The sequence below is a fragment of the Mesoplodon bidens genome, assembly GCF_964165515.1.
Source record: "Mesoplodon bidens genome assembly, chromosome: 20".
Lineage (NCBI taxonomy): Eukaryota > Metazoa > Chordata > Mammalia > Artiodactyla > Ziphiidae > Mesoplodon > Mesoplodon bidens.
The window spans coordinates 24,659,990-24,682,872 of record NC_138181.1 but is presented as its reverse complement, the minus strand read 5'-3'; the positions used below and the strand labels follow the sequence as shown (position 1 = coordinate 24,682,872).

The following is a 22,883-nucleotide window of genomic DNA, read 5'->3' as shown; positions in this document are numbered from 1 at the left end:
AAAAGGAACAGCTCGATCAGAGGATAATTGATGCTTACAGATAAATTTCACAATTTTGCACCTCAGGGAATATTTTTGCTTTTCTTAAAGATCAAAGAAACTGACTGTTTCATCTTGACAATTATTAACTTGGCACATTTTTATAACTAAGGAAAATTTGGCTTCTCTCCATATTGTAGTTGAAATGAAATTTTAATCCGTATCTTTATAGGTAAAATTTTATTATCGTTAGTACCAGAAAGCAAAGCTTCAACCAAACTTTGGTTTTACTTAATCTCCAAGTGAACATTACTGAAGTTAGTCAAAATACAAAAATTCTTCAGATGAGCACAATAGTAAGAGGTTAAAAAATCAGAGATATGTTTTTATAAAGATATATTATTGGATTTTTAGTAAAAATTCATGCAAATAGAAAAAAAGAAAAATATCAGAGTACTGGGATTCGTCCTTGAATTCCCTCTTTTAGCTTTCCTTCCAGTTAAACTGATTTCCTCATCTATTTGTTTCTGGACTAAAGCCAGAATCAACACTGTCCCTATTTCTAATCAAATAACAGAGAAGCAATTACAAAGTCTGAATGCAGTTAGAGGAGCCTGGGAGACAGAGTGGCTGGACCTCGCCTAAGCCGTGTCTCTGACTCCTTTGTGACTTAAGGCAAGGTATTTAACCTCTCTGCACTTTTGACATAATTGTGGTAATGCTACTTGATTTCCTAGGTATGATATTAAGCATAACTCGAGAAACAACTGTTGGCCCTTGAGAAAGGTCAGGTTGATTAGAGAGACGGCTGTTTCTGCCACTTGGAAAAGAGATTTAGAATTACTTCTCCTTTCCATTCCTGGTACATTTTGAATGAATTGGATGAGAATTTGATGTGAATAAAAAGATTTGCAGTTTTAACATACAAAATGGAAAATAAAATGGATGATGTTATAATTTCCTCTTCAGAAGTAAAAACTTCAGAAATGTTCTTCTTTATTTCTTTCTTTTGGGAATCAAACTTATTTGGCTTTTTAAAGCTTTCATTGAGTATAAATTCTTGAGATAAGTAACAAAGATACTGTTATATTCCATTACCAGAAAAAGGGAAAAAAATTAGAAGAAAATAACCCAAAAGGAGTCTCTAAGTCTGTTTATGGGTAATTTTAACTGTCTACCATTAATATGAGACACACTAATATGTCTTACACATTACCATTTGTGAATGCTAACTTATTAAATATGCTTCCTTCAGTAAGTTTTTCTTCTTTTTAATTTCTTTTATCTGTATCCTTTCATAATAGCTCACTTAAAACATACCATTTTTGAATTACCATTACATGCTAGTAATGTACTTGTGTTTGGTAATTGTGTTTTTAAAAGTTACATGTCAGCTGTAGAACTTTTTAGTCCCAAACTTAAAATGTTTCTGTCTAGGGCTTCCCTGGTGGCGCGGTGGTTGAGAGTCCGCCTGCCGATGCAGGGGACACGGGTTCGTGCCCCAGTCCGGGAGGATCCCACATGCCGCGGAGTGGCTGGGCCCGTGAGCCATGGCCGCTGAGCCTGCGCGTCCGGAGCCTGTGCTCCGCAACGGGAGAGGCCACAACAGTGAGAGGCCCGCGTAACGCAAAAAAATAAAAAAATAAAATAAAAAATGTTTGTGTCTAAATTTAATTTACTATAATCAATTAAACTCAAAGATTTTATTGGCAAAAAAAATGGACTTACACTTAGAACAATTTATATCAAATGATACAGTACATCAAAGAATAGCCATTTGAAAACTGTTTTAATTTTATAATAATTAAAATTTTGAGATAGCCCAAAGCAAAAACATTGTAAAATAAATACAACTAGTTGTATAGTGAGGAGTGAAGTAATCTGATATAACTTCACCACAATCCAGGTTTGCAGACTAATGATGGTTTACTATGATGAATGATGGAGATCAGAATTTCAAAGCAAGTTTCTTACACCTAAACATTTCTTCAATATTATAGAAGATGGCTGGAATTACTAATGGAGGCACTGGGGAATTTTAAAAGACTTAAGATGTTCTCAGGAATTATTTTAAAGATGATCAAGTTAATATAATGACTTTTAAATATATATAATAACATTTTGAAATGCCTTATTGTTTAAGGATCTGCCAGACTAGGGGCTGCCTCCTTTCTCTGGGAAAGATCAGATTTGATTATTTTAATGGCAATGAATTGGAAATTCGATGGCAAGAGAAACCTGCCAAAGCTTTTCACTGCCCCTTTATTTTCTTTCTTTATTTTTAAAAAATATATTTATTTATCTATTTATTTATTTTTGGCTGCATTGGGTCTTCGTTGCTGCGCGCGGGCTTTTCTCTAGTTGTGGTGAATGGGGGCTATTCTTCATTGTGGTGTACAGGCTTCTCATTGCGGTGGCTTCTCTCGTTGCAGAGCATGGGCTCTAGGCACACGGCCTTCAGTAGTTGTGGCATGCGGGCTCAGTAGTTGTGGCATGCGGGCTTAGTTGCTCCGCGGCATGTGGGATCTTCCAGGACCAGGGCTCGAACCTGTGTCTGCTGCATTGGCAGGAGGATTCTTAACCATTGCACCACCAGGGAAGTTCCTGCCCCTTTATTTTCTACCAAATATAAGGCACTGCAATCTGTATATAATATAATTTCCCAGCATCTCCCAGAGCACTTTTTTTGTTTTTGTTTTTTTGGCTGCGTTGGATCTTCATTGCTGCATGCAGGCTTTCTCTAGTTGCGGGGAGCAGGGGCTACTTTTTTTTTTTTTTTTTTTTTTTTTTGCGGTACGTGGGCCTCTCACTGTTGTGGCCTCTCCCGTTGCGGAGCACAGGCTCCGGACGCGCAGGCTCAGCGGCCATGGCTCACGGGCCCAGCCACTCCGCGGCATGTGGGATCTTCCCGGACCGGGGCACGAACCCGTGTCCCCTGCATTGGCAGGCGGACTCTCAACCACTGCGCCACCAGGGAAGCCCGGGGCTACTTTTCATTGCGGTGCATGGGCTTCTCTTTGCGGTGGCTTCTCTTGTTGCGGAGCACAGGCTCTAGGCATGCGGGCTTCAGTAGTTGTGGCAGGTGGGCTCAGTAGTTGTGGCTCACGGGCTCTAGATTGCAGGCTCAGTAGTTGTGGCACATGGGCTTTGTTGCTCCACAGCATGTGGGATCTTCCCGGACCAGGGCTCGAACCCGTGTCCCCTGCATTGGCAGGCAGATTCTTAACCACTGCTCCACCAGGGAAGCCCTCTCAGAGCACTTTTAGCACACACTTTCACTTATGCAAGAGCCAGATTCAGATATAGATATAAGAACATAATTTTTTATTGAAGTATAATTTGCAATGTTGTGTTAGTTGCAAGTGTATAGCAAAGTGATTCAGTTATATATATAGATATATATAAAACAAGGACCTACCTATACAGTAGGTCCTTTTTGTTTATCTATTTTATATATAATAGTGTGTATATGTTAATCCCAAGCTCCTAATTTGTCCCCACCCCTCTCCCCTTTGGTAACCGTAAATTTGTTTTCTATGTCTGTGGGTCTGTTTCTGTTCTGTAAATAAGTTCATTTTATCATTTTTTTTTAGATTCCACAGATAAGTGTCAGTTGCTTCATTTGCAAATATTTTCTCCCATTCTGAGGGTTGTCTTTTCATCTTGTTTATGGTTTCCTTTGCTTAAAAGCAAAAGCTTTTAAGTTTAATTAGGTCCCATTTATTTAATTTTGTTTTTATTTTCATTACTCTAGGAGGGTCTATTTTATTTCTTTAGGCAGATGATATGCCCTCTCTGAGCCTTGCTTCCTCAAATGTTGGCAATGTTCAACTGGATGATCTCACTTCCTTTAATTATATTTTGATTGTGTGTTCTAACCTCATGGGATAATACTTTCTACTTCAAAAATCTCTTTTATGTGTTTTAAAAAAAACAACTATTTTCCGTCTTTTCTTTTGCTTGCTTATAATAAAACAATTATCTTGCTTCTTATTTTCTGTAACATTAAAAAACTTTATATGTTTATGACTGTGTAGTTGATTACATGTTAAGAAACCTCCATTATGTGGAGGGTTTTTTTATTTTATTTTGTTTTACTTTTTGCTACTTGAACTTCATGGTAAATTTTAAAATTAAATCATAAATGACCTTAAGGATACAAATGAGATTTTCTTTTAAATAGGAGCATACCTGTTGTAATTTTGCTCAAGAAATATATTTATTACCAACTGAAAAATGAGTCAAACTAATAATTTATTATGAGATAGCTATGATAATGGCTTTAGCCCATTAAGAGCCAAATTTTAAATATTTTAGGTATTAAGTTTTCAGTGTTTGTTTTTTTCCTTGGGGGATTTTATAAATCCAAATATCTCTTTTAAAAGTAACTCTTTTTAAGCTATCACACACTGCAATGTCATATTTTCACATCAATAAAAACTTTATGAAAGGCATAGTTTGTTAAGTGTTTCTAGTTGTTACTGGGAGTGGGGAGATGATGGAGGGAGTCTGACAGGGACATCTAATAAATTCAGCAGACAAACTGAATTCGGTCTCTAGTAAACAACTATAAAATTGCAATAACAGATACTGGGAAGTTCTAAAATTGTAACTTAGGTTCACAATTGTTCTTCTCATCCATTCAACAAATATTTTGTTGGGTACCTGTACTGGGTTAAATTGTGTCTTCTAAAGTGATAAGTTCAATTCTAAATCCCGTTACTTGTGAGCCTAACCTTATTTGGAAATAGGGTCTTTGGAGATGTAATCAAATTACAGTAGGTCATATTGGAACCTTAATCCAATGACTGGGGTCCTTGTATTAAGAGAAAAATTTGGACACAGAGACATACAAAGGGAAGACAGCCATGGGAAGATGGAGGCAGAGAGTAGAGTTATGTTGACACAGGCCAAGGAATGCCAAAGATTGCTGGCAACCAGCAGAAGCCAGAAGAGGCAAGGAAGGATTGATTCTTCCTTAGAGCTTCTTGAAGGGTGCATAGGCATGCTGACTTGACTTCATATTTCTATCCTCCAGAATGTGAGACAATAAACTTCTGTTATTTTAAGCCACACAGTTTGTGGTAATATGTTGTTATTTTAAAATAAATTTAGATAATGACAGTTAAAAACACTTAAAATCGGGGCTTCCCTGGTGGCACAGTGGTTGAGAGTCCGCCTGCCGATGCAGGGGACACGGGTTCGTGCCCCGGTTCGGGAGGATCCCACGTGCCGCGGAGCGGCTGGGCCCGTGAGCCATGGCCGCTGGGCCTGCGCGTCCGGAGCCTGTGCTCCGCAACGGGAGAGGCCACAGCGGTGAGAGGCCCGCGTACCGGGAAAAACAAAACAAAACAAAAAACACTTAAAATCATGTCAGGGAATCACTGTCTGAAAATCCTCTACATATGTAAATTAAAACATGGAGTTTTAAAATTTGATATTTAAAAATGTGTATCAAAGTGTACATAGTTAAAGAAAGTCAAATAATACAGAGGCTTATGATGAAAATCAGCTGTGCCTGGGCTCATTCCTTCTACTCCATCCCCCTTCTCTGGGAGCTAACACTTTTTTTGTTGTTGGGGTTTTTTTTTCTGTTTTTCTGAAGTGTAGTTGATTTACAATATTGTGTTAGTTTCAAGTTAATATTTCATTGTGCGTATATATGTCATTCTGTTCATCTAGTCATCTGTCAATACACATTTGGGTTGTTTCTACCTTTTGGCTATTGCAAATAATGCTGCTGTAAACATTGGTGTACAACTATCTGTTCAAGTCCCTGCTTTCTGTTATATCTGCATTTTCACAGTATGGAGGTTTGTTCATTTTTCTTTTTAGTTTTTTTTTTTTGTTTTTTTTTTTGCGGTACGCGGGCCTCTCACTGTTGTGGCCTCTCCCATTGCAGAGCACAGGCTCCCGACGTGCAGGCTCAGCAGCCATGGCTCACGGGCCTAGCCGCTCTGCGGCATGTGGGATCTTCCCAGACCAGGGCACGAACCCGTGTCCCCTGCATCGGCAGGCGGACTGTCAACCACTGCGCCACCAGGGAAGCCCTCATTTTTCTTTTTAAAAGTAGCCTTTTTAAATCACAACTTTACATAGTATTGAAAAACATGTTAACTGAGAGAATTAGCGATAGTATTAAAGTCAAAGGGTACTTGCCTTTTCTATTTTGAAAAAGGATAGATAATTCAGAAGCTGGTCAATATAGCAGAAAACATTGAAGGTATTTATGATTCAAGTAGAAAAGTACTACACATAATTCATAAACAAGACAAGTAGCTTTTTGTTCTTTATGATCTTTAGAGAGCACTAGTCACCATCTCAGCTCTTCCTAGGAAAAGATCAGTGATAAGTTTACAGTGAAATACTACTCAAAATCATTGACATTTAGTACAGACAACAGTCAACACATTGACAACATTGACAAAAGTATACATATTTTTTCCAATGGGATTTATGGAATACAGACATTGAAAGTAATTGGATTCTTTCTTTTTTGTTTTTCCTTATATTTTTTTTCTATCTTTCATTCTGATGGAGGAAAGTAGACACATTTTTCAGAGATTTGTTGTATTTTATTAGGCCTTAATGGCATATAATTATGTCTAAATGAACAAGATTAGACCACTGGTATAGCTAAATCTAAAGAAAATAAGTCTTACTATAGCAGTGTTTGACTGCTATGCCTAACAGGAAAGGTGGAAATGTCTTCATTCCATATATACCTAAATTGTCATAGTTGTAGTGAGAATTTATTCTTCTGCAAGCTCTTTCTTTACAAATAGTCTTGACAGATGGACCGATGGTAATGGCAGATCCTTCCAAGAACTCCCAGACAGAAGAAACTTGAAACTACCCCCAGGATCAGGATGAAAATGTGTTTGTTTATAACATCAGATGTCTTGGATTAGGGTTTTTATTTCAACCTGAAATTTTGCTAATTTTGTAGGTATGACCTCAACATCAGCAAGTGCAAAATTTAGGAGACTACTGCATTGCAAATGGGCTCTGACTTTATCTTTCATATAAAAAAAGCTACCTAGGGCTTCCCTGGTGGCGCAGTGGTTGAGAGTCCGCCTGCTGATGCAGGGGACACGGGTTTGTGCCCCAGTCCGGGAGGATCCCACATGCCGCGGAGCGGCTGGGCCCATGAGCCATGGCCGCTGAGCCTGCGCGTCTGGAGCCTGTGCTCTGCAACGGAGGAGGCCGCGGCAGTGAGAGGGCCGCATACCGCAAAAAAAAAAAAAAAAAAAAGCTACCTAGATGAGTTTTTAATAGAATTCCAAGATTATTTTATCAATTAGAAGATACTGATAGCAAGCCTATTCATCTTCCTTCTCAATTTGTTCATACTTCTGTTTGCTTGCATTTTTCTTGTCACGCCACTTCTATCCCCTCTAAAAGCCCACAGAGCGGGGGTGGGGGGGTCTCTATTTTACATTGGAAAACATTTTAAATGCCATAATTAACTTAATTTTCTCTACATGTTAATATAAGCTAATACTTTTAATATAATTAAATATATTTAAAATATGCTGTATGTATAAGCATCTAGTATACATAGCACCTGGCATAAAGCAGGTACACAATACAAGCTTGAATTTAAAGAAAACTAGCTACTAGGATAATAGAGTAAAATATCCATTTTCCTAAACTGTTGCTACAAACTTTATCATATGCATGTATAAAAGGATGACTTACTGAAAAAAAATGGGTCTATAAATGCTCTTTGGAACTTTTCTGTAATGAACAATTGTATGTCTTCTTGTGTTTTATCTAATTTCTTTGTCCATTTAGCTGTGTAATCTACACAGCACTTCACTTCCTTCCATGTATTTTGGTTATTTTGCTTACAATGTTGGATATTTTTAATTTTATTTTTTATTAGTTATCTATCATATACATATTAGTGTATACATGTCAATCCCAATCTCCCAATTCATCACACCATCACCACCCCCCGCCCCCCCGCCCCACTTTCCCACCCTTGGTGTCCATACGTTTGTTTTCTACATCTGTGTCTTTATTTTGGCCCTACAAACCAGTTCATGTGTACCATTTTTCTAGATTCCACATACATGCGTTAATATACGATATTTCTTTTTCTCCTTCTGACTTACTTCACTCTGTAAGACAGTCTCTAGGTCCATCCATGTCTCTACAAATGACCCAATTTCATTCATTTTTATGGCTGAGTAATATTCCATTATATATACGTACCACATCATCTTTATCCATTCGTCTGTCAATGGGCATTTAGGTTTTTTCCATGACCTGGCTATTGTAAATAGTGCTGCAATGAGTATTGGGGTACATGTGTCTTTTTGAATTATTGTTTTCTCTGGGTATATGCTACAATGTTGGATAAAAGGGTTAAATGATAACAAGTAAATTATATACTTTCATGGTAAATTAATTGCTATCATATGGATTTCTGCCCAGTGTTGTCATATAGAAAGTTTTGTCTTTAAGTGTTTCTCTTTAGACTGTTAAGTAAATATGGACACAGAATGTAATTTAAAATAAGCCTCCCTTCAGACAGAAAAGAAATAAGCAGGGCTTCCCTGGTGGCTCAGTGGTTGAGAATCTGTCTGCTAATGCGGGGGACGCAGGTTCGAGCCCTGGTCTGGGAGGATCCCACATGCTGCGGAGTGGCTGGGCCCGTGAGCCACAACTACTGAGCCTGCGCTCTAGAGCCTGTGCTCCGCAACAGGAGAGGCCGCGATAGTGAGAGGCCCACGCACCGCGATGAAGAGTGGCCCCCGCTTGCCACAACTGGAGAAAGCCCTCGCACAGAAACGAAGACCCAACACAGCAAAAAAAAAAAAAAAAGAAAGAAGCAAAATATTGTGCCTATACCCTTCCTGTGTGCATAAAAGAAGCTTGCCAACTGGTGGGCTTCTTTGGAGAATGATCAGATAAGAACATAGCCCTTTTGTTGGGGAATCTCCCAATGTCAACTTCTGAAGATCTTTTCTGTGACACTATTCATTCCTCCAGAGAGGAATCACACAATCTCTGGCCTGGAAAGTAATGGGAGGAGTTTAGAGCTGCCTGCCTGGCTATCTAGCTGCCAGGATGGAAGTAACCTGGGGAGAGCTCAAACTTATAGAACAGTGTTGTCTCTCTTTTGACCTCCATTGTATCTGTGGTTATGCTACCCGGAGTCTCTTTGGTTCAACCTTAATAGAAATAAGTCTTTCAGGGCTTCCCCGGTGGCACAGTGGTTAAGAGTCCACCTGCTAATGCAGGGGGCATGGGTTCGAGCCTTGGTCCGGGAAGAGTCCACATGCCGCGGAGCAACTAAGCCCGTGTGCCACAACTACTGAACGTGCGCTCTAGAGCCCGCGAGCCACAACTACTGAGCCCATGCTCCACAACTACTGAAGCCCGCGTGCCTAGAACCTGTGCTCTGCAACAAGAGAAGCCACTGCAATGAGAAGCCCGCGCACCACAACGAAGAGTAGCCACCGCTCCACGCAACTACAGAAAGCCCGCGTGCAGTAACGAAGACCCAATGCAGCCAAAAATTAATTAATTATTAATTTAAAAAATATTTTTTAAATAAAGAAGAAGACTTTCATTTTCTGATGGAGTGGGAAAAACATTATTCACCTGGCTGTTCAGGGTTTAGGTGAGAAGCTGAGTATCAGCCCATCACCTCCACCCTGCCTTCCAAGCTAGTGATGACCTCCAAGCCAGCACCATCTGGGATACTGCAATGCAACCTAGCTTGCTTCTTATGGTACTCCCTGCTGCGACTGCTTGCTATTCAGTTTTAGCAGCTCTGCCAATTCCCCCATGTGCTTTTTGTCATCAGGTTGACATTGCATGCCAGGTGTTTTCTCCTCTCCCTTTCTCTTCCATCTTGTCAATCCATGTCTTTTCCATTTTTCTTTACTCCTTTCTAGTGGGGTTTTGTGAGAAAGAAAAAAATGTATGTGTTCAATCCAACCCAAAGTCCCTAACTCCTTCTTAACACTTATTTTCAAAAATATACTTAACCCATTGTTTTCCCCTTGACAAGGATAAGCATAGGAGAGGAAGTATGTCACTGCAAACAGACTAGCTTTATGGCAAGGAACTCATATTTTTCCCTCTGAGAAAGATTTTCCCTCTCGGGGAAATTTTTCTTCAGAGTCAATAACTAAACTTTTATTAGGGTCGCCATAATAAGTTAGATGCTAGGGATACAAGAGTTACAGCAAGGTGTGGCCTTTGCCTTCAAGAATCCTATTCTAAACAAAATAGCATGGACAAAAGGAAGCAGTTGGAGAGAGACATGTAAAAACAAATCAAGCGATAATTCCATCACCTGGCACAGTGCCTGCAACATAGCAGGCATGCAAAGTGTTTACTGAGTGAATGAATGCTATATTGGTCTGTAAACATAGTATGAGATCACAGTGGAGGAAGTAATTAATTTTGTCTTGAGAGGTCACCTGGAAAAATTTAGTTTTTATGTTTAATTACATATGGTTTAATGTAGATTAAATTGAAATATAATACATGAAACAATATGTAATTACATTTATGTTGTCTTTAATTTCCCTTTTAATATTTATCTTCATTTCTTCCCCAAAACATGGCCTTGATGTGGCAGCTATATTTTATTTTCCCACAGCATGTGGCACAGTGCTGAGCAGATAGCCGATAATCAATAAATGCTTGTTGATGCCACGATTCTCTAGGACTGCTTCTGTTTAGTGCAGCTGTCTCCTCTCCTGTCAACCAGGCAGGAGACCTGTCCTCTCCTGCCAGGTTGACCTAATGTTCCTTTGCAGAAGCACATGACTTAGGAACAAATAAGTCACAGCCATGTTTAGGAGTGAGAGTGGTGTTCACTGGAGAAAGCCAAGTAGCAGGGCCTCTATACCTCTGTGCAGCCTGTGTCCCTATATATATATAACAGGTGTGTACGTATATAGAAAGGAAGGCCATGCAGAATACAATTTGGGGGTCACCGGCCTTCAAGGTGGAAAGCCCTCAGCCCAATTGCTGGGTCTTCAGTGACTTAAGCTCTCTGATCTATCCATTTATATGATGAGGATAATAGTAGTTGCCTTGTAGAGTTATTTGAGGATTAAATAAAATGCTTATAAAATGCATAGCCTAGGACAGTGCTAGGTATGTAATAAAAAAATACATCAGCCAGAAGTAAAGCTGTGTGAAGTAAAATTATATGGTTTTATCTAGGGGACTCTTTATTACTCTCTGTACTGCACAAATTTCACATATTTAAGAAATTCACATTATATCTTGCATTGCTCCCCAAGATGCCCATGCATGCTATTTGTCCCTGAATTTAAGTAGTGCCCCTCTCATTCTGTAACTTTTTGGGTTTTTTTGGCCCCAGAAGGACTGAGAACTACCTATTTTGTTAGCATAGACTGAAAAAAAATTGTTTCTATTAAATCCCTAAATCCTTGCTTTTCAAACTTTGCTGTACATTGGAATCAACTGGGAGTCTTTTAAAAATTCTAAGCCCTGACTGCCACCTTTAGACATTTGATTCAATTTCTGGGCGTGGAAATATTTTTAAAGCTCCCCAAGTGATCCCAATGGACAGCAAAGTTTAGGAACCAATTTTTAAATTATGTAAAAATTGAGGAAGAGATACATAAAAAGGACCTAGTGGTCATAGATTTTATAAGAATAAAAATAAGCTGACAAATAAATAATTCAGTTGATTCTGGTTCTTTTTTTAGCAAAAACCATAGGTATAAATTTGTTTGAAGATTATGCAGGTATTTCTGCCCTTCTAGGCTCCTTAGCTTCTAAAATTTATGAAAATTCACCACTGGCAGCATACAGAAGTTATTTTGAGAATGAACAAAATTTTTCATCAAGAGTCATGACTTCAAGACTGATTTTAAAAATAATCTCAAGAAGTGGTAAAGTTAATTTTCCTCTACAACTTTAAAGAGAGCTTAAAGTTTTATATTATCTTGGTAGCTACCTATACATTAAGACACTGAGAAAAACAATGCATATCACCTTCTATTTGTTGTAACTCTTTTTCTTTCTTCCTTTTTGTCAGAATAAAAAGCCTTCCATATACAAAATGAGTGACTATTCATTTAGCACTTATCATATGCTAGGGTGTTTGAAAATATTACATCAAAATGACCACGGTCCTGTAAGGTGAGAATTACGATGTCTATTTTACAGATCAGGAGCATTTTATAGTAAGTTGCCTAAGGTCACACAACTAGGAGCTGTCTTTGTGCTTAAAAAGCCTGTGCCTTTTCCATACTCCCAAGAGCCAGAGTTCCTCTGTTTTTGCTGTGGAACTGGTTCAGTTCTATACAAGGTAACAGTGAGCATCCTTCTGTGGGGAGAAGCCTGGCAAAGTCCAGGAGAATTTCCATGGGGACTCTCAGATTAGACATGGCCTGGAACTGTGTCTGACCTCCTGGATCACACTGAGTCAAGCCAGCATTGGTCTCATGAAAAATTCACAATAAATTAAGTTTATGAAATTCTTTTTGTTCTTGCAGTTCTTTCAGTGGGAAAAATGGCGAAGATGATCAGTTTCATCCTTCTCACCACTGTTCTGGTAATGGGCAGGGAAAGCTGGGTAAGCTCATTACAAAAACTATTGTTTTAAATACCCACTTAGATCTGAATTTTCTTTTATTGTGCAGAAAGTCTATAGTAACTTGTCACTGAAAAACTAGGGGGAAAATGAAAAAGCACCTGCCACATAATAGGCACTTATTAAGTGCTTAAAAAAATCATTAAAGTAAAAATCAGTATTCATACTAAGTAAAATCTTTTTTATTTACTGGGGTTATTTGGGTGGTTACATAATATTAAGAATTTAAAACCGTCCTTTGAAATTGACCTTGAGCTTCCAGTATTGAACACTGTCAGTGTAAACTAAACATTATTTGAAAGTAATTGCAGTGAACTTGTGCCTCTCTCCACTCATGAGTAAAAAGGGAAAAACCATCAGTTACTCAAAGTTCTGGGAGAAAGAAAACGCCTAAGTTTTAAATAAGCTTACTAACACTGTATATGTAGTCACATAAAAATTGAACATCCTTGCCCTCTAATCCTTTAGTTATTTTTAAATTGTATAGTCCACTATATTTAACAATATCACAACCAATTTCCCACTATTAGAAAGCAACACAGGATTCCAGATGCCATAAAATGTCTTTGCTGTTCATTTTTTAGACAGATCTAACTCAGGGGGCTAAGCAAATAACTCAATCAGAGAGGATAAATCAAAGAGAGTTGAAGAGGGCTTCCCTGGTGGCGCAGTGGTTGAGTCCGCCTGCCGATGCAGGGGACACAGGTTCGTGCCCCGGTCCGGGAAGATCCCACATGCCGTGGAGCGGCTGGGCCCGTGAGCCATGGCTGCTGAGCCTGCGCGTCTGGAGCCTGTGCTCCGCAAGGGGAGAGGCCACAACAGTGAGAGGCCCACCTACCGCAAAAAAAAAAAAAAAAAGAGAGAGTTGAAGAGAGGGTCCGAAGATAAGAAATAGTCCTAGAGAAACAGCTGGGAGAGCTTCAGTGACTTGGGCCTGGAGATGGGAGGGAGGAGTCCTCTGCTATCGTTTCTCCATTCTCTTGCTATATGACCTTCAGTTTAGAGGCCGAATTTCTATGTTTACGTCATAGTCCTTCTTAGGAAGACAATGTATTTTCCTCTTTCTTTTGCCCCAAACAGAATATCTGAGCATGCTGTTCAGACAGCCTAGCAAAGTGCCCAGAACACAGTATGCCCTCATATTTATGGAATGAATACAAGGTAGCACATACAGATAGAAACAGGAAGTTATGCAATTATAAATTGGGAAATAGGTCTGACTGTATTCAAATGCCTATTTTAGGAAATCATGTATATAAAAGTAAAAGTGTAAGGCACTTACATGTTAAAATTCATAATTTCTCAGCAAACATTTATGCTTATCACAGGAGATCATGACATGAGCTGCAAATAGAGTTGTCAAAGTAAAAACAGGAAAAAGGCAAAACTTTGTCTTTTGTCATTTCTCTTCACTATCCCCTAGTAACTCTCCCAGCGTTGAGTACTTAAGGGTCTTTACTGCAGCTTCTTGGTCTCAGTAGCTCTTCCCAGGAGGCACACCTCTGCAACTTCCCTTCCCAACTCACCACATTGGCTTTATCTCTGGAGAAATCCGCTCAGTCAGATGCCACCTTAGAAGGAAGCTGATAAACTCTTTCACATGCAATATTCTTGGGTCATTTGCCTTTTTAGAGAAAGTAAATAAGTTAACTGACAGACTCAGGCTTCTCCACCCTGTTTTGAAGTAATTAAGGGAAAAACAATAAGTAAGCCAAAAGGTAAAGTGACTCCAGTAGAATTTCCAGAAACAGGTAAATGGGGAAGATACTCAGGGATCTGAGGCTCTAAAGTAGCATCCCTTAGAAAGGTGACCATGTGTCATCAGGTTATGAGCATTCAAAATATGTTTAAAATGTATTAATACAAAAAGGTCATTCAAAAGCCTTGTTTATGTTAGAGACTGACACACTAGTCACATGTAATGATGCTGTAAAGCACTTTCCTGTTAAGAAAGCACTCAGGTGGTGATATATAGAGTTTGAGAGTAGGATCCTTGAACTGGATGTGAATCCTGACTCCTCTTGCCCGCTGAGAATTTCCTGTTTCCTTGAGAAATTGCAAGTTTCCTCAAGGATGAGTCCCTTCCTACCTCGTGGAATCGTTACAAGGATCAAATGAGACAACCACTCTACTGCTTTTGGTGTAGTCATTCCGATTATTTCATATCATTTTTTAGTTCAAGCACTTTACCGTAAGCCATAATTTCTTATTCTCCAAATAACAAACAGTGTTAGAACTTGCAAACCACTTTCTGGTTAGAATGTTATTCTGAAACGGGAGTTGGGGACAAATTTGAATCGTTAATTTATCCAGCTTGTTCAGAGCGTTTATTCTTCTTAAGAACGAGATGTGCATTCCTCTGCAGGCTCTTGAGAACTGCCTGAAGGAGCAGGCACGGCTCAGAGCCCAGGTGCACCTGCTTGAGACCCGGGTCAAGCAGCAGCGGGTCAAGATCGAGCAGCTTTTACATGAGAAGGAAGTCCAGTTCCTTGATAAAGGAGAGGAGAATAGCGTCATTGACCTTGGAGGCAAGAGGCAATACGCAGGTCAGAATCTATGTTTCTTACGTGTTTCAATAACTTACATCATACACCCATGTGCAATGGTGGTGCTGGTAACTTGATCACTTCAGGTTTTGCTAAAGAGTGTTTCCTATTCCAGTAACAAGCAACATGAAGCATTATACCAAATTTAAAGGTCTTCTACTATATTTTACCCCTTTCTCTCTATTATCTCTGCAAGGGACATTTAATAGCATATGCCAATTATCTGAGGAGTTCAATAGTTTAATTAGAGATCCTGACAATAGATTGTTTAAATATCAGTGTGCAAATGGCAGATTATATTTGTGAAATTTTACAGTTTTTTATTTGTGTACTGTATCTTGCTTCATTTCATTTATACAATTTTCCCTTCTGAAACCCTGATATGCCTTAGGATAGTAAGTAAGGTAATAGAATAAAAGGGCAGGTCAGGAAAAAGAATCAGAGTTAATTAGGAAAATAAATAATTTTCCTATTATTTATGTTTTGGTCATTTTCCCTTTGATTAGGCCAGGTTTCCCCAAAAAAACTAAATGATCTTAAACTGCTAACATATTGTACTTATCCCTACACATATCCTATTCCCTACAGAAAACTATTCAGCTGATTTCCTCCAGGCAACTTTAAAAATAAACAAATAATAGTTGTCACAGATGAGAATGACATCTAGAATGCTTTGTTCTTCTATGTCTACTGTACTGCCATGATATATTATAATTCCTCTGTTTATGAGCCTATCTTTGTCAATTAACTGGATACTTTATAAGGCCTGGGATGATGTTTAATGCACTCTTTCCTCCTTGTTTCCCATCAGAGTCCCTGGAACATGCTAGAGCCTCATATTTATGAATGAAAGCACGGTAGTATATAGAAATAGGAAGAGCAAGATAAGCAATTATAAATTGGGAAATATACCTGACTATAATTGAGAACTTGTAGAGGCTAATGAGATGCCAAGCTGATGAGAATAAAAACATCTTTATTTTGTGTTTCTAAATATACTCATCAGTGTTAGATGTGAGTCGTGAGAATCTTAGAACGTATGCTTCAATAAAATGCTCCTTTTTTCTCTCTTTACTGAGATCCTAATCTCTCTTTGCTCAGACTCTTTGCCCTGAGTTCCTGACTCTGTTGTTCAGCAACTTGATCTTTTGCCCTTGATCCTTGGAGTCCAGCTGCCTTCCCCACTTTAGGGGACAGAAGGTAACCAGAGCCACTGTCCTGCAGAGCGGGGCTGGATACGGAGCGAGAATGGCGTGTGGCTCTGAAGCACAGAACAAAGGAGAACCAAGGACCGCTTGGGTCAAAACAGGCCTGAGAAACAAGGGACAGTCTGAAGCCATCACAGGGGCAGAGAACCGGGAACTGGAACCTAAGTGGAGAATTGCTGGGAAGATTAAGCAAGACACTGAAAGAAGACTCAGGAAAGCAATCAAACAGGAAGCAGAATCAGTAGTGATTTCTGGAAGACAGTGATTCTCGTGAGAATCACTTGGTGACCTTTTAAAATGCTGATGGCCTGTCACAGTTTCAGGGATGCTGGCAGAAGACAAGAGACTCCAGGGTCAGAGACATGAGCTTCATGTTTGCACCAATGTGTCCAGCCTGCAAATACCAAGGAAGCAGTGTGGAATAATCCAGGTGGAGGATGTGCAGGCAGTGGGCTAGGTCACAGCTGAGGAACCCTGAGCTTAGGAAACCTCAATCTTTTATCATAGGTTACAAGCAAATCTGCCCAGCCTTTGTACCCCAGAGGAAGCAAACAAACCCGCCATCTGCTCTGGGGCAGCCACTATCTCTATCTGGCCAAAGCTGTTCACTATAGAAACATCCTTGAAAAAAACAGTCCAGAACACAAGCGCTGTGTGCAAAATGTGCAGAAATGCAAGTGACCCATGGGAAATTATAAACAGTGCCTGAGCTCCAATTCAGGCCAATTAAATGATAATCCCTACAAGGTTGAAAAGGAGTGCTTTCCCTGTTGGGTGTGGATGACCAGATCAGGCTTCTTACCAAATTTCTTCCTACAGGCTGAAAAAATCCAAGATTCCCTGAGGTCACAAAGCAGAGGCTTTATTTCTTTTCAGGTAGGAGGTGGGGTCCTGTACCAGTTTGGTACTCTTTTTTTTTTTTTTTCTGCCACACTGTGCGGCATGTGGGATCTCAGTTCCCGGACCAGGGATCTCAGTTCCCCAACCAGGGATTGAACCTGTGCCCCCTGCAGTGGAAGCCCATAGTCCTAACCACTGGACCGCCAGGGAAGTTCACAGTTTGGTACTCTTTTTATTGGGTGTTTGGGACCTGGTTGTAATATGTTTAGGTATCCAGCAAGGAGGCTTCAGGTACCTATCCTGAGACTGCAGAAAATGTCAATAAGACACAGATTAGAGGGTAAGATCTCACTGGGTTAATTTGGTCAATCATTGTGGATGACAGGATTGATTCACAGAGAAGTGGGTAATCAGAATAGTCAAAAAGCCATTTGATTGATCACTCTGTCTTATGGGCTGAATCGCGTTCCCCCAAAATACGTATGTTGAGGGCTTCCCTGGTGGTGCAGTGGTTGGGGGTCCGCCTGCCGATGCAGGGGATATGGGTTCGTGCCCCGGTCCGGGAAGATCCCACATGCCATGGAGCGGCTAGGCCCGTGAGCCATGGCCGCTGGGCCTGCGCGTCTGGAGCCTGTGCTCAGCAACAGGAGAGGCCACAGCAGTGAGAGGCCCGCGTACCATAAAAAAAAAAAAATACGTATGTTGAGGCCCTAACCCTCAGTACCTATGAATGTGACTGTACTTGGCGGTAGGGCCCGTAAAGAGGTGCTTAAGTCAAAAGGAGGCCATTAAGGATGGGCCTTAATTCAATCTGACTGGTATCCTTATAAGAAGAGGAAGTTTGGACACACAGAGAGACACCAGGGATGTGTGTGCACAGAGGGAAGACCATGTGAGGACACAGTAAGAAGTCAGCCAAGAACAGAGGGTTCAGAGAAAACCAAACCTGCTGACACCTTAATCTTGGACTTCCGAGCCCCATAACTGTGAGAAAATAAATTTCTATTATTTAAGCTACCCAATTTGTGGTATTTTGTTCTGGCAGCCCTAGCAAGCTAACATAACTTACATTGCCTTAGATATCAGCTTCTGGCTCGGGAAGGTAGTACTTTTATAAAGGAAAGTTACTAGAGGTGTCCTTTCATCAGAGCTTGTCAGGGCTGTGGGCCAACCAGTGACCACTCTGTCATTGATTCACTAGAGGTTATCTTAGCTGAGAGATCTGTAGTTTGTTCAGAACCTGATGGACCAGTGGAATGTCGGTGAGGTCAGAGATGTAAGGGGCTGAGAGCCATGACTGCTCTGGAATGGAGTGTTCCTGGTGGAGGAGTGAAGCATGTTTGGGGTAAATTCCTCAGTGGTGAGACAGGTAGAAGAGTTGGCAGGGGTTATTGTGAGGTAGCTTCCTAGGCTATCCATCCCATTTGATCAAGGAGGGAGTGGACAGGCAGATTTTAACATCGCTTCCTAAATCCAGGAGACATGTTCCATGTCAGTCAAGATCATGTGTCTTTAAATGCCTGATGGGAGATGATCTTTTTGATGAACAGATTGTCAGTGACTGGTACAAATGAGGAAGCCCTTTCAAGGAATAAAATGTGCCATCTTCGGGCTTCCCTGGTGGTGCAGTAGTTGGGAGTCCGCCTGCCGATGCAGGGGACACGGGTTCGTTCCCCGGTCCGCGAGGATCCCACATGCCGTGGAGCGGCTGGGCCCGTGGGCCATGGCCGCTGTGCCTGCGCACCTGGAGCCTGTGCTCCGCAACGGGAGAGGCCACAACAGTGAGAGGCCCACGTACCGCAAAAAAAAAAAATGCTGTCTTCAAAAGATTGTCTACCATCATCAAGATAATGTACTTTCCAGGAGATGTTGCTCAATGAAAGATGTAAGTAATCCAGTGTTTTCCTCCCACAGGGGCACTTGAGGATCAACAGAGAATGCTGGAAGAACACTGCAGCCAATAGGGCAGTGGAGGGTGCCTTCCTGGACAGGGTCTGGGGTGTGCATGGCTTAGGCATCTGCTCCCTGCCACAAAGTAGTAAATCAGACCTGCCATCCTCAAAGTTTCTCACCTCCTTCTACCAAGCACGGGATGGGGAGAAATGAGATTGCCATTCTGAGATATGCTCGTAGATTTAAAGAGACATTACATTTACTAATTCTAAACATTGAAAAGACATGGGTACTGGACCTCTTTCAAGTCTAACACAACAGATCTGCCTGAGACCTAAAATCATTCCATTATAGCGCCTGGTCAAAAGCTGCATCCAGGGCTTCCCTGGTGGCGCAGTGGTTGAGAGTCCGCCTGCCGATGCAGGGGACACGGGTTCGTGCCCTGGTCCGGGAAGATCCCACATGCCGCGGAGTGGCTGGGCCCGTGAGCCATGGCTGCTAAGCCTGCGCGTCCGGAGCCTGTGCTCCGCAACGGGAGAGGCCACAACAGTGAGAGGCCCGCATACCACAAAAAACAAAACAAAAAAAAAAACAAAAAAAAAGCTGCATCCACCAGAAGTAGCAGCCAACTGGCCCCATCCACTGCCCAAGTCTGTGGTCAGCTAGTGGCCATATTATGACGGGGCTATCAAGCATTGGCTTAATTCTTCTAAGAAGCCCAGTTCAATCTGGATCCACGGGCACCTAGCCAGCGGCAAAGTAGGAATAACATGTGTGCTTCCCCTGCTAAGTGTAAAACCAGACAGGCAACCCATGAAACTGGCATGTTCTGACATAACCGACTCTAAAGAAGAAACACTGGAAGGATCGCTGTTGCCAGTGAATTTTCCTAGAGCAATAGCAGAGGCTGTTATAGAGACAAAGTAGATTACACACTGACTCTGGGCTCTATTATAATGGCCTGGATCTGCCCTCTGTGGATGTCCCTGCCTTTAGTCACCCAAACACATCTAACAGTCTATTTTAAAGCAAGGTTAAGTCTTGCCTATTGTTTGGAGAATGGATTGTAGCACTACTAACCATGGTCTTCAGGCAATCTGTTTAACTTCTCTATGCCTCAGTTTTCTCAGTTGTAAAATGGGGATAATCACGGTATCTAATTTAGAGAATTTTGAGAATTAAATGAATAAATACATATAAAACAATGAGAACTGTGCCTGGCACACAGTAAGTACTCATAAATATAGCTATCATTATTTTTGTTATGTTTCAAAGATAAATTGTTCCACAATAAACTAGATACAAAACTACAAGGGATCCTGACAAAAATGAAAAGACTTCTCTGTATCTACCGTATCTATTTCTTGCCTACCCCAGTTTCCTTGGGGAGAATGGATATAAAGTCTTTGCCGTTTACATTTGACATAACTTCCAGCATGACCTTGAATTTGCTGCTGTCACCCTCAGCCCCTGTTGTTCTCTCTCCTGTAGCCCCCCAGGTCAGAAGAGGGGTCAGGGCTGGGGCAGGGAGGTCAGAGAAAGCAGCCATCAAAACCGCCAAGTGCATAGTCAAAGCTAGGGAAAAGAGAAGAGTGGGGGTGGTACAGGAACAGGAGAGAGAAGAGGCGGTAAGCGCGAAGGAGTCTTTGATTCCAGGGATGATGCTGCCTGTAGACCACAGGGGCTCAAAGTAGAACGATAAGGAGTTAAAAGCATCTTTGGTGTTGGAGGGGATTGCCTGGCAGAGAGATCACTGCTCTTATGAGCGTACTGGCTTTGTGGAGGCTGCACAGGTATGGGATCAGAAGTGTATACGGTGAAGCTAGAATTCTGACCTTAACTGTTTTCATGTTTCTCTTTTGCATGTTATAGTCCAGGTACAGTAACTGACTTCAGTTTCTCAACAGCACCCTGCTCTCCTGAGCCCTGGGAACTTTACATTAGCCATTATCTCTGTCTGCAACATCTTCCCTACTCAATCCTGTCCCCTGGGCTGACTCCTATTATTCATCCTTCGGACCCCAGTTTAGCCCTTCAGGAAACTCCCTGACCCTCAAGACTGAATTAGGCACCACTTCCATGTACTCCAAAAGCACCTTTTACTTTTCTTTCCTTTTTTTTCCCCTCAAGATTTATTTATTATTTATTTGTTTTTGGCTGCATCGGGTCTCAGTTGTGGCACGCGGAATCTTCGTTGAGGCATGCAGGATCTTTCGTTGTGGCATGCGGGCTCTTCATTGTGGTGTGCAGGCTTCTCTGTAGTTGTGGCACGCAGGCTTCAGGGCTCATGAGCTCTGTAGTTTGTGGCACGCGGGCTCTCTAGTTAGGCATGCGAGCTCAATAGCTGTGGCACACGGGCTTAGCTGCCCCACGGCACGTGGGATCTTAGTTCCCTGACCAGGGATGGAACCTACGTCCCCTGCGTTGGAAGGCGGATTCTTTACCACTGGACCACCAGGGAAGTCCCTACTTTTCTATCTCAGCACTTATCATGGAGTATTGTCACTGAATGTTTAATTGTCTATCTCCTGCTAAACTGTCTAGGTACTGGTATCTTTAGCATCTAATGTGATGATTGGCATATTGTGAATGTTCAATATATATTTAAAAAACTTAATTGGTGGAACAAATCAGATGGAAAAAAAAGAGAGGGCAGATGCTTCAAATGTACTCATGGAGTAAAACAAGATATTTATTTGAATAACAACTCAGAGGAAGGTAACAGGTTGGTCTGCAAAGGATATGTGATTCCAAAAGTAGGAACAAAACTGATCTCAAGGGCAAGGAACTGATCAATGTAAGAGAAGAAGTACCAGGGAATTCCCTGGTGGTCCAGTAGTTAGGACTTGACACTTTCACTGCCATGGCCTGGCCCAATCCCTGGTCAGGGAACTATGATCCCACAAGCTGCATGGTGCAGCTGAAAAAAAAAAAAAAAAAAGGTACCATTATTCCAAATACCAAACCAAGCTCAAGATCCAGGGTGTCTATTTAAACAATCTGAGTGGGTTGTCAACACAGATTCAAGTGTCAGATAATGGCAGGAGGCAGGCAGTTGGGTGTTTGTTACAGGGACTGTGCAACCAGTCCTGGGAAGAGTGAGGCTTAAGCACTAAAACTCTCACCCCTGTGTTGAGAGTGCTGGGAGCAGAACTTAGGAACTTAGGAAACTTAGGAAACAAGGAGTAAGGCAAGAACTCAGTTACTAGGAGATTGAAATACCAAGGACAGCGCAGAACTGACTATATAAGTAGGAGTTGGGTAGAAGAGTCACATGGACAGGGTCTAGACAAACTATTATAGTGTGTGTGTGTGTGTGTGTGATAAAACTATAGCATGTGTAATAAGATAGATAATAGACATTCTAGATGACTGTTTCTGGGTATAACAGCTAAAAAAGTTCCAGAAGTCAGTAGATCTGTTTTTATGATGATGTGTTTATGATGATGCAAGCATGAAGGACGAGGAGGAATAAGCTATGAAATATAAATCCAGTTCAATTGTATTTTATTTTTCAGCATATAGGGAAATAGTACTAGAGAGCCTACCAAGGGCAAACACTCAATAAATAAAATATATAATAAGACATAAATTCTAAGAAAATATATAATATATTTATATAATATATAATATTATATAAAATATATAAAAATTTGCTCACACCAAAGTGTATGTTTTTGGTCTCCTTAAATTAAAAAATTAGGGCCTCCCTGGTGGCGCGGTGGTTGAGAGTCCGCCTGCCGATGCAGGGGATACGGGTTCGTGCCCCGGTCTGGGAGGATCCCATATGCCGCGGAGCGGCTGGGCCCGTGAGCCGTG

General features: G+C 41.0%; 1 protein-coding gene across 2 annotated transcripts in view; it reads left to right on the top strand.

Moving 5' to 3' along the window:
- The first annotated feature begins 561 nt into the window (after nucleotides 1-561).
- FGL1 (fibrinogen like 1) overlaps nucleotides 562-22,883 on the top strand; it is a 35,138-nt gene continuing 12,816 nt past the window's right edge. The window contains exons 1-3 of one of the 2 annotated variants that reach the window (XM_081220692.1): nucleotides 562-659; nucleotides 12,480-12,559; nucleotides 14,943-15,123. In XM_081220692.1, coding sequence (XP_081076818.1) covers nucleotides 12,497-12,559; nucleotides 14,943-15,123 — 244 coding nt within the window. In that variant the 5' untranslated portion in view covers nucleotides 562-659; nucleotides 12,480-12,496. The remainder of the gene's footprint in view (nucleotides 660-12,479; nucleotides 12,560-14,942; nucleotides 15,124-22,883) is intronic. The other variant, XM_081220693.1, reaches the window with a different exon arrangement.